Source organism: Symphalangus syndactylus, chromosome 7 (genome assembly GCF_028878055.3).
Source record: "Symphalangus syndactylus isolate Jambi chromosome 7, NHGRI_mSymSyn1-v2.1_pri, whole genome shotgun sequence".
In the NCBI taxonomy this organism is placed as follows: Eukaryota; Metazoa; Chordata; class Mammalia; order Primates; family Hylobatidae; genus Symphalangus; species Symphalangus syndactylus.
Window position 1 is genome coordinate 87,288,039 of NC_072429.2, and position 14,720 is coordinate 87,302,758.

Sequence of the window (14,720 nt, forward strand, 5' to 3'; positions counted from 1 at the left end):
CATTCCACACTCTCCACCCCTGATAACCACTGTTTTGCTCTCTATGTATCTATTTTTAATTTTTTAAAAGGTTGCATATATCAGTGAAACAATGCAATATCTCTCCTTCTGTTTCTGGGTTATTTCACTTAGCATAATGTTCTCCAGCCCCATCCATGTTGTGAAAAATGGCAAGAGCTCAGTCTTTTTAAAGGCTGAATGGTATTCCATTCTATATACACAGTACTGTTTCATATTTGTCCATTGATGGATACTTAAGTTGTTTCCATATTTTGGCTATTGTGAATAATGCTGTTATGAACACAGGAGTGAAGATAACTTTATGAGATGGCAATTTAATTTCCTTTGAGTATACGCCCAGAAAAGAGATTGCTGGGGCCATATAGTAGTTCTATTTTAGATTTATTTAGAAATTTCCATAGCATTTTACATAATAGCTATACAAATCTACATTTTCACCAACAGTATACAAGAGTTCCCTTTTCTTCACACCCTAGCCAATATTTGTTATTTTTTGATCTTTTGATAATAGCCATCTTACTGAGTGTCCTAATTTTCATAATGATATTTTATGGTGACTTTCAGTTTTAACTATGATATGTAGACAACTTTAGAAGTTGTCACTTACATCCTTACAGAAAGATAAAGCTGGACAAACTAAAAAATCAGTGACTTTTCTTGGATGTATCAGAAAACTGGGTTTGCAGGGCAAACTACCTCCCCAAAATCTGTATGGATAGGGGAATTAATAAAGTCATAAGAAATATCTGCTTTCCTAGAGAAGAAGGTGTTATAGCTAAAAACTGGGAGGAATAGGGCCGGGCACGGTGGCCTACGCCTGTAATCCCAGCACTTTGGGAGGCCGAGGCGGGTGGAGCACAAGGTCAGGAGATCAAGACCACCCTGGCTAACACGGTGAAACCCTGTCTCTACTAAAAATACAAAAAAATTAGCCAGGCGTGGTGGTGGGTGCCTGTAGTCCCACCTACTTGGGAGGCTGAGGCAGGAGAACGGCGTGAATCCGGGAGGCAGAGCTTGCAGTGAGCCAAGATAGTGCCACTGCACTCCAACCTGGGCGACAGAGCGAGATTCCATCTAAAAAAAAAAGAAAAAAAAAAACTGAGAGGAAATTTGTATGGTAATTTTGATGAATTGCTGGAGATTAAGTTAGATTAGTATGTGATATGGTTTGAATATTTGACCCCATCCAAATCTCATATTGAAATGTAATCACTAAAGTTGGAGGTGGGCCTGGTGGGAGATGATTGGATCATGGGGCTGGAGACCTCATGAATGGTTTAGCTCCATCTCTTGGTAATAAGTTAGTTTTTGCTTAGTGTCATGTGAGATTTGGTTGTTTAAAAGTGTTTGGCATCACTGTCTTGCCCTTGTTCTCGCCATGTGATGTGCCTGTTCCCATTTTTCCTTCCACCATGATTGTCAGCTTCCTATGTCCCTCAACCGAAGCCAAGCAGATGTTATAATGATTGTACAGCCTGCAGAACTGTTAGCCAATTAAACCTCTTTTTTAAATATAAAATGCAGGTATTCTTTAGAGTAATGCAAAAACAGCCTAATACAGTGCAGAGACTAAGAAACTCCTAAGGGCTGCTCTTGGGAGAGGCAAAGTTTCATATTCTTAATCTCCAGGAATCTTACCAGATTCTCAAAGTGAAAATCCAGGAAATATCTCCTTGCATTCTACTATGGGAGAGCAAGAGTAATCCTCTTAAAATACAGAGAACATTCTTCGTAGCAATAGCTTACTCTTCAGTGAAAAAGACTTTACCAGAGTTTTGCTTCAGAGCCAACCCAACCAATGCCACTTGAAGAAGACAAAATTATTCTCACAGAGCTCCATGGAAATTGCAGATTCAAGAGCCATATAAATGACTTTTGTTATTTTAAGCCACAAAACTTATGGTGGTTCATTACACAGAAATAGACAACCAGAACAATGGTACTTTCTAGACTGTAGGAAGCATAGCATACAAGAGGTATTCTGGAAGTCATTCTTAAGCCAAAACAAGAAGGATGACTAAGATTTAGCCAGAAAAGCTAGGGAAGTGTGTTTCTGGCAAAACGGATTAGCATGACAAACTCAGAAGCACATAGAGAAAAATGACACATAACTTTTTTTTTTTTTGATGGAGTCTTGCTCTGTTGCCCAGGCTGGAGTTTAGTGGCCTGATCTGCCTCCCAAGTTCAAGCAATTCTCTTGCCTCAGCCTCCCAAGTAGCTGGGACTATAGGCTCTTGCCACCATGCCTAGCTAATTTTTTTTGTATTTTTAGTAGAGACAGGGTTTTAACATGTTGGCCAGGCTGGTCTCGAACTCCTGACCTTAGGTGATCCACCCGCCTCAGCCTCCCAAAGTGCTGGTATTACAGGCGTGAGCCACCACACACAGTCACAGATCACATTTTGATTAGATAATAGCGTATGATGAGAAAAGTGCTAAGAGGTAAGTCTAGAGAGAGACCAGAGTGTAACATACTCTTTTGTTTGACTAAATTAGAAATTGGAAATTTATCATAAAAACATCAAAAATATGATAATGGCTTTAAGGTTTATATAATTTGAATAACTTAACAAAGAAGTCACTGATGATATTTGGGACTCAAAGCTTATTTCTGTACTATTTTATGAGACTGGAGAAAGTAATAATTAAGAAATGATAATTACCATATGTCCTTCATTGACATTCTGATAGCCAGGCTTAATGTACTTGATTATAAATTTTATATAGAGAATGTTGTGACCAGAAAGAGAGAGGACTCTGAAAGCTTTATCACCTTGGCTTTAGAATTGAGGGAAATAGATAACTTGAATGAGTTTTCTTCTTCTGCCCTTCTGCTGACCCCACCCTGATACCCAAAAAGTTGATACCACAAAATAGAAACATGTAGATAGATATAGATTTAATGGTATGTTCCATAAGATCTAAAAGAGGAAGCCCACAATATTTTGGAAGAAACACTGTGAACAGATGCTTTTAGCATGTTAAGAGGCAGTAGTGCAATAGCAGCTATGGTGGGGAGTATCGGGGGAACCAGCCCCCAATATTTCAATGTACATTCTTTCTATTTTCCCTAAGTGTCAGCTGGTCTGAGAAATAAAAAGAAAGAGTACAAAGAGAGGAATTTTACAGCTGGGACTCCAGGGGTGACATCACATTTGGGTAGGTCCATGATGTCCACCTGAGCCACAAAACCAGCAGGTTTTTACTAAGGACTTTAAAAGGGGAGAGGGTGTATGAACAGGGAGTAGGTCACAAAGATCACATGCTTTAAAGGGCAATAAAGATCACAAGGCAAAGGGCAAAGCAAAGATCACAAGGCAAAGGGCAAAATTAGAATTACTGATGAGGGTCTATGTTTGGCTGTGCACGTATTGTCTTGATAAACATCTTAAACAACAGAAAACAGGGTTCAAAAGCAGAGAACCAGTCTGAAATCAAATTTACCAGGACGGGATATTCTCCCCACCGTAATAAGCCTGAGGGTACTGCAGGAGACCAGGGCGTATTTCACTCCTTATCTCAACTGCATAAGACAACACTCCCAGAGCAGCCATTTATAGACCTCGCCCCAGGAATGCATTCCTTCCCCAGGGTATTAATTATTAATATTTCTTGACTGGGAAAAGAATTCAGTGATACCTCTCCTACTTGCACGTCCATTTATAGGCTCTCTGCAAGAAGAAAAATATGGCTCTATTCTGCCCGACCACATAGGCAGTCAGACCTTTGGTTGTCTTCCCTTGTTCTCCAAAATCGCTGTTATTCTGTTCATTTTCAAGGTGCACTGATTTCATATTGTTCAAACACCCATGTTTTTCAATCAGATTTCATATTGTTCAAACACACATGTTCTACAATCAATTTGTACAGTAGTGATTCTGAGGTGATGTACATTCTCAGCTTACGAAGATAACAAGATTAAGAGATTAAAGTAAAGACCGGCATAAGAAATTATAAGAGTATTAATTTTGGGAACTGATAAATGTCCATGAAATCTTCACAATTTATGTTCAGAGATTGCAGTAAAGACAGGCATAAGAAAGTATAAAAGTATTAATTTTGGGAACTGATAAATGTCCATGAAATCTTCACAATTTATGTTCCTCTGCTGTGGCTCCAGCCAGTCCCTCTGTTTGGGGTGGGTCCCTGGCTTCCGGCAACAGGGCAGTTGTTATCTGAGTTTGGGGAAATAACTCTTGTATGCCTTCTGATTTCCTATGCCCTACACATGACATAGTAAGAATTCAGACATTCAAGTGTGATCTAATGAATGAAATCAAAATTCCTTAGAGGGCTCAATCACTGTTAAGAGAAATAATCTGAAACTTGGAAATAAGTCAAAAAGATGACTACATGACTTTTCAATGTTATGCTTAAGCATTGCCTAACATGTCTACCCAAAGATTATTGAATACTCTAAAAGTACACCATTGTTATTACATTATTTACCCTTTGTTGGGATTCAGACTTTGTAAAGTTATATGTTCAATGGTTGACTTCTCTTCAGTAAAAAAGATAACTAAAAAGGTTTTCATTGCCCAGAAGGATGATGAATAAGTTTTCTCTTAGAAAACTTATTTCAGCATTTCTTTTGTTGAATGTTTATATATAAAACTCCATTTATTGAATTTTTCTTTCAACAAGCTTTACTATGTTGCTGTTTCTCTCATTTGTGAGTTAAGACATTTTTAACACATGTTTACCATATATTTGGGTTGTGTGTATGAGAATTGTATTTTGAACTAATTGAAAATTACACTTTGATGGCTGGGATCATGATGATGAAGGCAAAATGAGTGAAGAGTTAATAGACCAATGATTAGTAATAGAGATTACAGTTCCTGGTAAAAGCTTATTGACCTCCCCACAAAAACAAACAAACAAACAAAAAACCTAATAAGACCAGTTTATATCTGTCACTAGTCCGAGGAGAAGATGATATCATTACCTTTACAGCAGAGACTAATGTGGTCATATAAATAATGAAGTATTTAAAGACTCATCTCCACCATATATACATATGCTATCTTGAAAATAAGCATAGTGAAAATCTCAAAGACTTAACGTTGGTAGAACAATGAAAGTAGGACTGGGTCATCAGAAGAGACTGCTTAAATTACTGGATTGGAATAGGTTAACTAAAGTGGACCAAATTTAATTTTCTTGAGTTGTCCAGCTGGGGCTGGTGGTGCTTATGATAAATATTAGATTAGTTATAGAAAAATTAAATCACATTTTATTTGTTTATTTGAACAGTGAATGGTTTGGGATATAACAGAAAAACCATATGGAGAAACAGAGATAAGTCTCAACTAAAGGGAATAAAAAACAAGCTGTAGTGTAACCATTAGTTAATTCAAATAAAAATTATTTATTGAGCACATACATCAGGCAGGACATTGTGCTTTTTGCTGTACAACAGAGATTAATGAGACCTCCAGCTTTCAACTAAGGAAATCTATTCTAGGAGATGTTCATGTAAACACAGAAATTAATATGCAGTGCCTTGATAGAATTATGTATTAAGCAGAAAATGAGGAGTGATTAATTTTGTCACATTACAGTAATAAGAAAAGCCTTCCTCAACAAGGTGAGGTATGAACTGATTTTTAAATAATGACTAGGCATATTTTAGAAAAATAGGGCACAGGGTAAGGAGAAAATATAAGACCAAGGGTGTCACCAATACTCGAATTTATTCCCCAATAACTATTTCTCCTACAGGTCTTGGGTAAGTGTGAAAAGGAAAAAAAGGGCTTTTTATTCACAGCATCTTAGACTTTTTATAAATTACTAGTGACTGGACTGTGGGGGCCAGACAATTGCACTGTTTAGGTCTGAGTCAGACAGCAAGACTTTCACAGAGAGTTTATATGATATTACCTTTAACAGATTCACTCCAGTTCTGTCTCCTCCCCTAATCCTGAGAACAGCCTCCAATAAAGGACAAGAGGAAAAGTTCTCAATAAGTAGCAGTTCCGATTACTATTATATTCCATGATTTTTGTCATCACAGTGTTTAAAATTGTACTTTGAACATTACTATTCAAAGTATACTACATACATGTATTAGTGTTGATAGGTTACTATAAAAAGTAGCATTTGACACTTTCAGAATCCATATCCTATACAACACCAACAGTGAATCCTAATATAAACTATAGACTTTGGATGATAGTGACATGTCAATGCAGGTTCGTTGATTGTAACGAATATACCACTCTTATCTGCAATATTTAGTTATATTTGGTTTGGGATGCTGTATGTGTGTGGAGTCAGGAGTTATTCAGGAATTCTCTGTACTTTCCACTCAACTTTGTTGTGAACTTGAAACTGCTCTAAAATATAAAGTCTTGAATAAACACATAAGATAAAAAAGGAATAGAAGAAAACATGAAAAACAAATGGTAGATATATATAAAACAATTAATGCTACCAAGAAAACAAAATTGTAGAAAATTAAAATAATGAGCAATTAAACGCAGGTAAGGAATCTATTTCACCTTCCTCCACCCCTCAGATCCAGGCAAGAAGAAAAGCACCAGTATGGGCTAGAAGATCATATTTCTTCCAAAGATCTCATGCACCCTTTCCACACAGGGTTATATACAGAGTGAAGATAATGCAAAGACGACAAAAAAAGAGAGCTCTCTTCTCTTATCAGTTTTCAGGTTTTTAAAACTAAATACGTAAAGCTCCACCTCTAGCTCTGTGGCCTCATAGCATTTTTGAGCTTAATGTATATGCTTACTCTTCATAATTAGGGTGAAAGAAGTGTGAAGTTACTAGAATAATAGCATTTAGGAGACTATTATCTTCTAGAGTTGCTGCAAGACGCTCTTCACCATCCACCCACAAAGCCTTATGCAGACTCCTATTCTGGTGAGTCAGTTTGAACCATGTAAAGTTGGAGAATTTCCTTTGACTTCTTTGACTCCTTTCCAAAGACCTTTAGCGTTCTATAATTTCAGTGGCAAGAAAGATGAAATACAAGTAAAAAGACATTTTCTTTTCAAAGCCTAGAGCAACAAGCTAAATATACCAGTTAAATTCTCTTTTTCTCTGGGCCCTATCCTAGAATCTCTGGTCTTCCCAGGACAAAGGGCCCAACTAAGTAAAAGGCTATTCATCACAAACTCATTGTGCGCACTAATCACACAGAATTTTTAATACAAAGAAGCAATCTACAGAGACAAGCCATGGAAAGTACCAGCCCCTTGAATATAACAGCTTTCGACCTCTTTGCCTCTCATACCAGTGACTCCTCCCAGCCCTGTAATCAGATACTTGCTTCAGCCTTGATTAATACCTTTGAGCTAATGAAGAATGAAGGAAATGCTGCCCTGAGCCCTCATTAGGCCAACAGTTTGGAGTTGATAGACTTAAATTCTATTGCTGTTTCCTCAAGAAGCATCCTTGTCATTTAAGCATATAGTTATATCATTATAAATTAAACGTATTTAATCTATTTAATTGGAAATTATAAATGTTTATTAAGCCATACATTTGTCTGAAGTTTACTGTGGCTCTAAGAAATAGCACATATATAAAACATATGCCTTATTATTTGCAATTTCATTAAATAGTTCTTAAAATGTATTACGAGTCTGGGTAACTTTGCATAATCTTAATTTGCAGCATCGTTCCTTCACATTTTTTTCCAGTTATTTTTCTGCATAAGCCAACAGGCCAAAATAATTTTCAAAATAAATTCTAGAAATGAGAATTTCTAAAATCATAAAGACTGTGGCATTTTTTTCATTTTGATTGTAATTATGTTACTATAGTAGAACAGAAGAGGTAGCATTGCATATAGATTGCTTTAACTTTTAATGAGCTTATGTCTCATCAACATGTTATTAGCCTAGTAAACATAAAATAATGTCATATATTAGTATTTTTGATGACAACAAAATCTAAATTATAAAGCATATCTAGATGTAGTGGCAGATGAGCTTTCTGAGCATATATTCATTATTGAAATTCAAGAATATTTCTCCCAAAATATTTTTTTTAGAAAATAATGTAATGCTGTAATGTGTTTGATGCCTCAAGCAAAGAAACATATTGCTTCAGGAAAACTAGATTTTATTTGGGTTTCAGCAGTCCTTAGAATGCATTGATTTGTATGCTGTTTATGCTTCAAAATCAGCCCATGAACTTTATTCCTCTGTAGTTGACATCACTACTGGCACACTCTTCCTCTGTGCTTCTGTTCTCTTTGCACATAGAAATGAAAGGGGTTGGAAAAAAATGCTAGGGAGCAAATTGTTTTTAGGAGAATATGTAATTTTTTTAGCACTCTCTTTGCTAAGTTTAAAATAATAAATAATACATCTTAGTTTTTCATCTTCTCAGGGAAATGTGTGGCTTTCAACATTTTTCTCAAAGAAATCTAATTCACGGCTTAGAAGAAGAAAATCTCCCCTTCAAATATTTTCATATTTTATTATTTTTATCTTAGAAAACAGGACTAATCATTTTTTTACAAAAGTTTAGTGCTCATCCAATTTCATGGGGTTATTGGTTCATATCACAGATGTAAAAATGCAAGTGTTGGTTATTTCATCTTTTCTAAAAATACAAACCACTGCAGGTCAGAGTAATGGCACTTGGCTTATCTCTCCAACACAAATATAACTTGGGGACCACTGATGCATTTAAGGATGGAGGTACCAATTCCTTATGTAAAACCCTGAAGTTATTACTGACTTCTTTCTATTGTATTTCCTCTAAATAAAGTATTACCAACATTCACCAGGGTGCTATTTTTTTTAATTAAAAAGTAAAGGTATTACTTCTTATGCTCCACACCTTTAAAGATTAATTCATTTATCAAAAATCACAGTACCTATGATTGATAATAAAGCCATACCAAATCATGTTTTATTTACTGCAACTTATTTTGCTAATGATTTCTATGTAATAGACTAGACAAAAACATTAATAAATGTTACAACATCTCATGTTTACTAAGTTAATAACTGTAATTGATGAGAATTTAGCCTGCATACCGTGTTTGCACTAAAAAATAAAACAATGTAATGATTATAATATAATTATATACATATTTTTATTAGACACTTTCTGCCGTTCAATTAAATGTTTTACCCTGCACATTGTTGTAGATATTTTGGTTTCTTAGAACCCTTAATTACTCCTCTCCCTTGCTATGCTTTACCGTGGGTGGAATATACCTATCTTCCTCATTGATTCGGGCTTGGCCATGTGACTGCTATGGCTAATTGAATATGAGAAGATGTGACATTATGCCATGTCCCAGCAGAGGCATTAAAAAATACATTTGTTTTATTTTTCTTCATCTCCCCTTCTCCTGCTTTCTATCTTGAGAACACATGTTCTGGATAGTGACTACTCATTAAGCTGGGGTTCTAGAGCGAGAAGACAAATGAAGCCTAGCTGAGCCCATTTGAATTAATCTGAGCAAACAGAATTTTTTTTAGGTTAAGTCTCTGATATTTTGACTGCTTGGTGTGCTAACAAAAGTTAAATAACATAGAAATTTATACTAGAAATTAAATGATTATATAATAAAAAAATCTAAAAATATATGTCTCTAGATTTGAACTTGAGACAGAGTACATGTGGGGGGACTTGGCCCCACTCCCACTAATGTATCTTTTCATGCATACCCACTAACCATCAGACCTTGCACCATCATCCCCATACTCGCTGAGATACTGCAAGTTATTAGAAAGATAGGATAAACAACATTCCGTCACAAAGCTTACCCAGGACAGTCGACCCTACCACCCACATGCACACAAGATGACTGATCATAACCTTCCCCTTGGGGCAAGGTCCTGATCCTTGCTCAGGGTAGATCTTATTTGTTGTTTTCTGATCATGCAGTGTATGTGTTAGTATGATTTCTTACTGTGCCTGTGCACCCGACACTCCACTCTGCACCTGTAATGATGCTTGCTTACCTCATAGGTTATTCATGTTAGGCTCTGAAAACAAAACAAGGACCTACCCTCCGGGAGCCAGCCAGAGAACCTTTCTTCCTGCACTGTCTCCATTATGCCCAACATTTCTGGGCATAAGTTTTAATAACCCTTACCTGGGAAAAGTTTGTTTGGCCTCGTGTTAATTGCTATTATATGGAGAGCCAAGAATCTCGAACCAGTAAGAGTTGCGAAGTCACCCTCAATATTTCCTAAGTCTTCAAAGGAATTGAGACACTATAATCATTACCCAGGACTCCACGCTTGTCAAATTTGTTGATGACCTCCTACTTTGCAACCAAACTGAATAGAATGCTTGTATAGACTCCCTAATCATTCTGGACGTACTGACTGAGCAAGGCTACAAAGCCTCCCATTCTAAACGTCCATGGGTACAGACAACTGACTGATTTAGGCCATAAAGCATCTTGGAGCACTAAAAAACTCACAGTAAAATGTCTTGAATGAATTTTGTCAATCTTTTCTTAAGAAGAAAGAAAAAAACCCGAAAATTTTTAGAGGCAGCTGGTTATTGCCATCAATGAATTCTTAATTTTGCCATCCTAGCCAAGCCTTTATATGTTCTCCTCTCAGGTATAACCTCAGAACCCCTTTTATGGCCCTCTGAGACACTGGCTTCCTTTGAAGCATTAAAATAAGCATTATCTACACCCCCAGCTCTCAGTTTTTCCAACTTTGACAAACCTTTTCAACGATATTGCCATGAAATTAATGAGATTGTTGCTAGTATTCCAGAACAGCTGTTTGTCTTTCAATTACATTTTATGGCATATTTCTCATTTCGATCAACCCTGTGACATCAGGCATGCCTCCATGCCTGTGTGCGGAAGCCACAGCTGCCACCCTAATGGAAAAAGCCTTTATTCTTACATTAGGCCTCCCTACTCATCTCTATGTTACCCTTGATATGTCAGCGCTCTTACAAGCTCATGAAACACAGCACCTCTTTACACAACGGCAGACTACTGATGAACAGGACCTATTAAAAATTCTCTCTCTATTGTATCATTGTAACACCCTGAACCGTGCTATTCTATTACTCCTCCTTGATGATGGAAAGCCCATTCTATTCTATGTGATTGCTTTATAGCTATATAAATGGTCTCAAACCTACAATTTTTTAGACACCTCCTTAGACAGTCCAGACTTCTGTTTTGTCATGACTATCATAAGCAGAATTCTCACTGATACGTAATAACTGGCTGTGCCATAGTTTCTTTACATGAAACACTTGAGACAAATTCTGCCTTCTATATAATCAGCCTGTACCACTGAGTCTAGATCTTACACGAGCCTTGGCAAAGAGAAAACTGACACTATTTACACTTGAGATGTGCTTTGGACTCTGCCATACTGTTGGCTCTATTGAAAAGTCCCATTTCTGACCTCTGCTGGTACCCCTATTGCCAATGGCCATATAATTGTTAGCCTATTATGGCCTATTCATCTTCTAACTGAGGTTGCTTTTGTTTATTGTTGGCACATGCCAAGGAGACTGACACTGTATCTCTGGTGGACAATACATCTGACAAAGCTGCCAAATATGGACCCCCAACTCTGGAAATAACCCATTTTTTAACCCAGCTTACAACCCTGCCTTTAACACTTACTGATGTCAATAATATTTGGCAGATACCCTACAATGATAAAAAAAAAAAGGCTGCAAGAAGATACCAGACAATTGTTAGAAGGATTATACATTGGACCAAATGGACTTCCTATAGTCCTTTATCTTTTAATGTTCTGTACTTCTATTTATTGCCCATCAAATGGAACATATGTGTAAACAAGGGCAAATCAAGGAGGTAAGTGCCAGCGGTTTTGCTCTGGAATCCACAAAATTTCTGATCAAATTATTTACCAATGTATTACTTGTAAATCTTAAGATATTTCTGGGTATAAGTAGCATACCCCACGAAATCCTTTGAGACCCACATTCCCTTTGCAACACTCCTGGTGGACTTTACAGATTTCCCTCAGGCTTCAGGTTATTCTCACTATAGGTTGACTATACCTAATCTGAAAATCCAAAATCTGAAATGATACAAATCCAAAACGTTTTGAGTGTTGGCATAATGCTCAATGGAAATGCTCATGAAAGCATTTTTTATTTAAGGTCTTTGGATTAAGGATGCTCATCCAGTAAATATGATGCAGCTATTCCAGTGTCCAAAACGATCCCAAATCTGAAGCACTTCTGGTCCCACCCAAGTATTTCAGATGAGGAATACTCAACTCATAATTGGTGATTACCTGCATAGTTAGTAGATGGACTGAGTACTATCCAACTAGACATGCTGATGCCACAATAGTAGTAAGGAAAAAAAACTGAGATTATTCTTCATTTTGGCATTACTTAATGTATTAAATCAGACCAAGGAACTCACTTAACAACAGAAGTAAATCACATGCTCACAAAAACTCTAGGATAGTCATTAAAATTCTATACTCTTTACCATCCTCAGTCCTCAGAGAGGTGGAACGTGATAATTTAGACAGTAAAAGAACTATAAAATATGTCAAGTACAATAGACCTAAGTGGCCAGAAGCATCACCCCTGACCCCGATAAAATCTGGAAAACCCCAAACAAGAGAGATGGATTAACTGCTTTTTGAATAGTTTTTGATAGCTTTATGCCTATTAGCATCTCCAAACATTTTGTTCCTGAAGTGAGTGAGCATTATGGGGACCTGAGTGAAAGGTTCATTATTATGACTAGATATCTAAAAGAACTATCTCTTGTACTTGGAGCTTACCATTAACAGGCAAAAAAGTCATGGCCATTGTCTACCAATGAGCTTTCTATCCCTTTTGACCAAGCTATCAAGCATACATCAAAATTTTGACAAGAAAGCATACACTGTCATCTTTCTGGGAAGTACCTTATGAAGCACTGCTGAACACCTACATGGCCATCAAAATAAAAAGAAATCTTTCCTGGATTCATGCAAGTCATGCCAAGTTAGACCCAGATCATCATTTCCAGAAAAACTGAAAAGCTATTCTTACAGCTGACTTCAAACCAAGGATTTTCAGGGCCAATTCACAGGGTCCCAAAGCAGATGACAGCACAAAGTGGACTATTTTTTCCAATATCTTGGATCAAGAACTACCTTTCCACCTATTTTACCTTGATATCTTTCTCTTCTCTGACCAAAGGAAAAAAAAGTAAATAAAAACCTCAGAAACCTCTTTGAGCTTTAAACAAAAACCTTCCCCTTTATTTATTGATGGACTGTCTGGAGATTTCTACTCTTTTCTTCTTCTGTTTCTTCACAATGAGATGTTTTCCAAACTGTGTCTTGCTTCAAATTACCCTTATGGCTTTTTTGAGAATCCTAGCATAAATCCAGCACCTACTTGTGCCAGTCTTCTAAACACTGGCAACTTCAACCAATCTGAATTTTGGTTATGTCAACATATAGGTATACAGAAGCTAACTAGTTTTTGTTTCTGCCAATGCAGACACCTGGTGGACACAGACTGGACTATGGATGTACAAAAGCGTATGGTATCTACAAACAGGAAGACAAAAAACATGCCACCTCTCTTTCTGGTAAACTGATTTGGCACTTGGAAAATTCCATGGAAACTCAAGTTCTATTCTTTGTTCAGGTGACGTTATTGAATGGACAAATTTCCCTTTTCATTGGAAACAGAAATGGTACTGCACCCTTTCTAGGTAAGATACCATGACAACACTGAAATCAAACCACGGGGTAATTTCAAACCCTGCACAAATGTCATAGATCGTTCTATTACTAACTTTTAAGATACAAGCATTTGTCTGGTCACTGGGTGTCACTCTTGGTTTATGGGCCAAGCTAGCAGGATCTGGAATAGCTTAGCTGTTTCTCTGATCAGGCTGCTTATTCTAAAAAATTGTATGTGGGTAAACCAAAATTTTTTATTAACTTGGTTGGGTGGTAAAAGTGATTTTCATAACTGCCAAGATCAGGCTGTAGGTCTTCTCTAGCAAATATTTCACAACTTCTTTTGCTTTTACATCCTGATAGAAAAACATGTAAATAGAGAAGCACAGATCCAACATAACTGATGACAGAGCTTGTGAAAGACATCAGATCCCAACTTGGTGAGTCACAGTTTCTCCTCTGACCTTGTTCATGAACAACACTAATTTCTGCATTTCAAGGGGCCAAAAAGTATATATTAATAAAGTGTTTCCAGTTAAATGCTGAGGGCAATGTGAATTTGTACACCTGGCACCCTCCTTCATGGGGAATTCTACGTTAAATGCAAGCCAAATTGCAAATCTGAGCTCCTATGTTCATAAGATAACACCACATGGATGTACTCAATGAGACATCATAGAAAACCCGCTTGTGTCTTACAGCTCCAACCTCTATTTAGTGATGAAGACCTTTTTTCCAAGTTTTGAAACATGTGATTTAGAAAGAATGATGGTAGATATTTCCAAAGTAATACAACCAATATGCAATAACAAGTAAAGTCTCTAAGAGCACTCCAATTGGGAGTTAAAGTTTAGCTTCTGATGCGCTCCAAAATTGTCTCATTCTGGATACACTGAAGTACTTGGAATGGACAATTTTGGAGCACAACAAAAGGTGGAACTTGAGCAATTATGGGAAAACAATGCTGCTTTTATGTAAATCACACAGGAAAAATTGTGTCAAATTCACACCTTTGGAAAAAAAAGTTTAATATTCTTCATCAAATAAACGAGGCAT

At 36.8% G+C, this 14,720-nt stretch overlaps 1 protein-coding gene across 1 annotated transcript in view; it reads left to right on the top strand.

Moving 5' to 3' along the window:
- The window catches only part of LOC129486584 (zinc finger protein ZIC 5-like), a 381,031-nt gene that overhangs the window by 360,175 nt on the left and 6,136 nt on the right, over positions 1-14,720 (top strand). The window contains exons 5-7 of the mRNA XM_063642409.1: positions 13,477-13,517; positions 13,627-13,693; positions 14,028-14,104. Of these exons, the coding sequence (XP_063498479.1) occupies positions 13,477-13,517; positions 13,627-13,693; positions 14,028-14,043 (124 nt within the window). The 3' untranslated portion in view covers positions 14,044-14,104. The remainder of the gene's footprint in view (positions 1-13,476; positions 13,518-13,626; positions 13,694-14,027; positions 14,105-14,720) is intronic.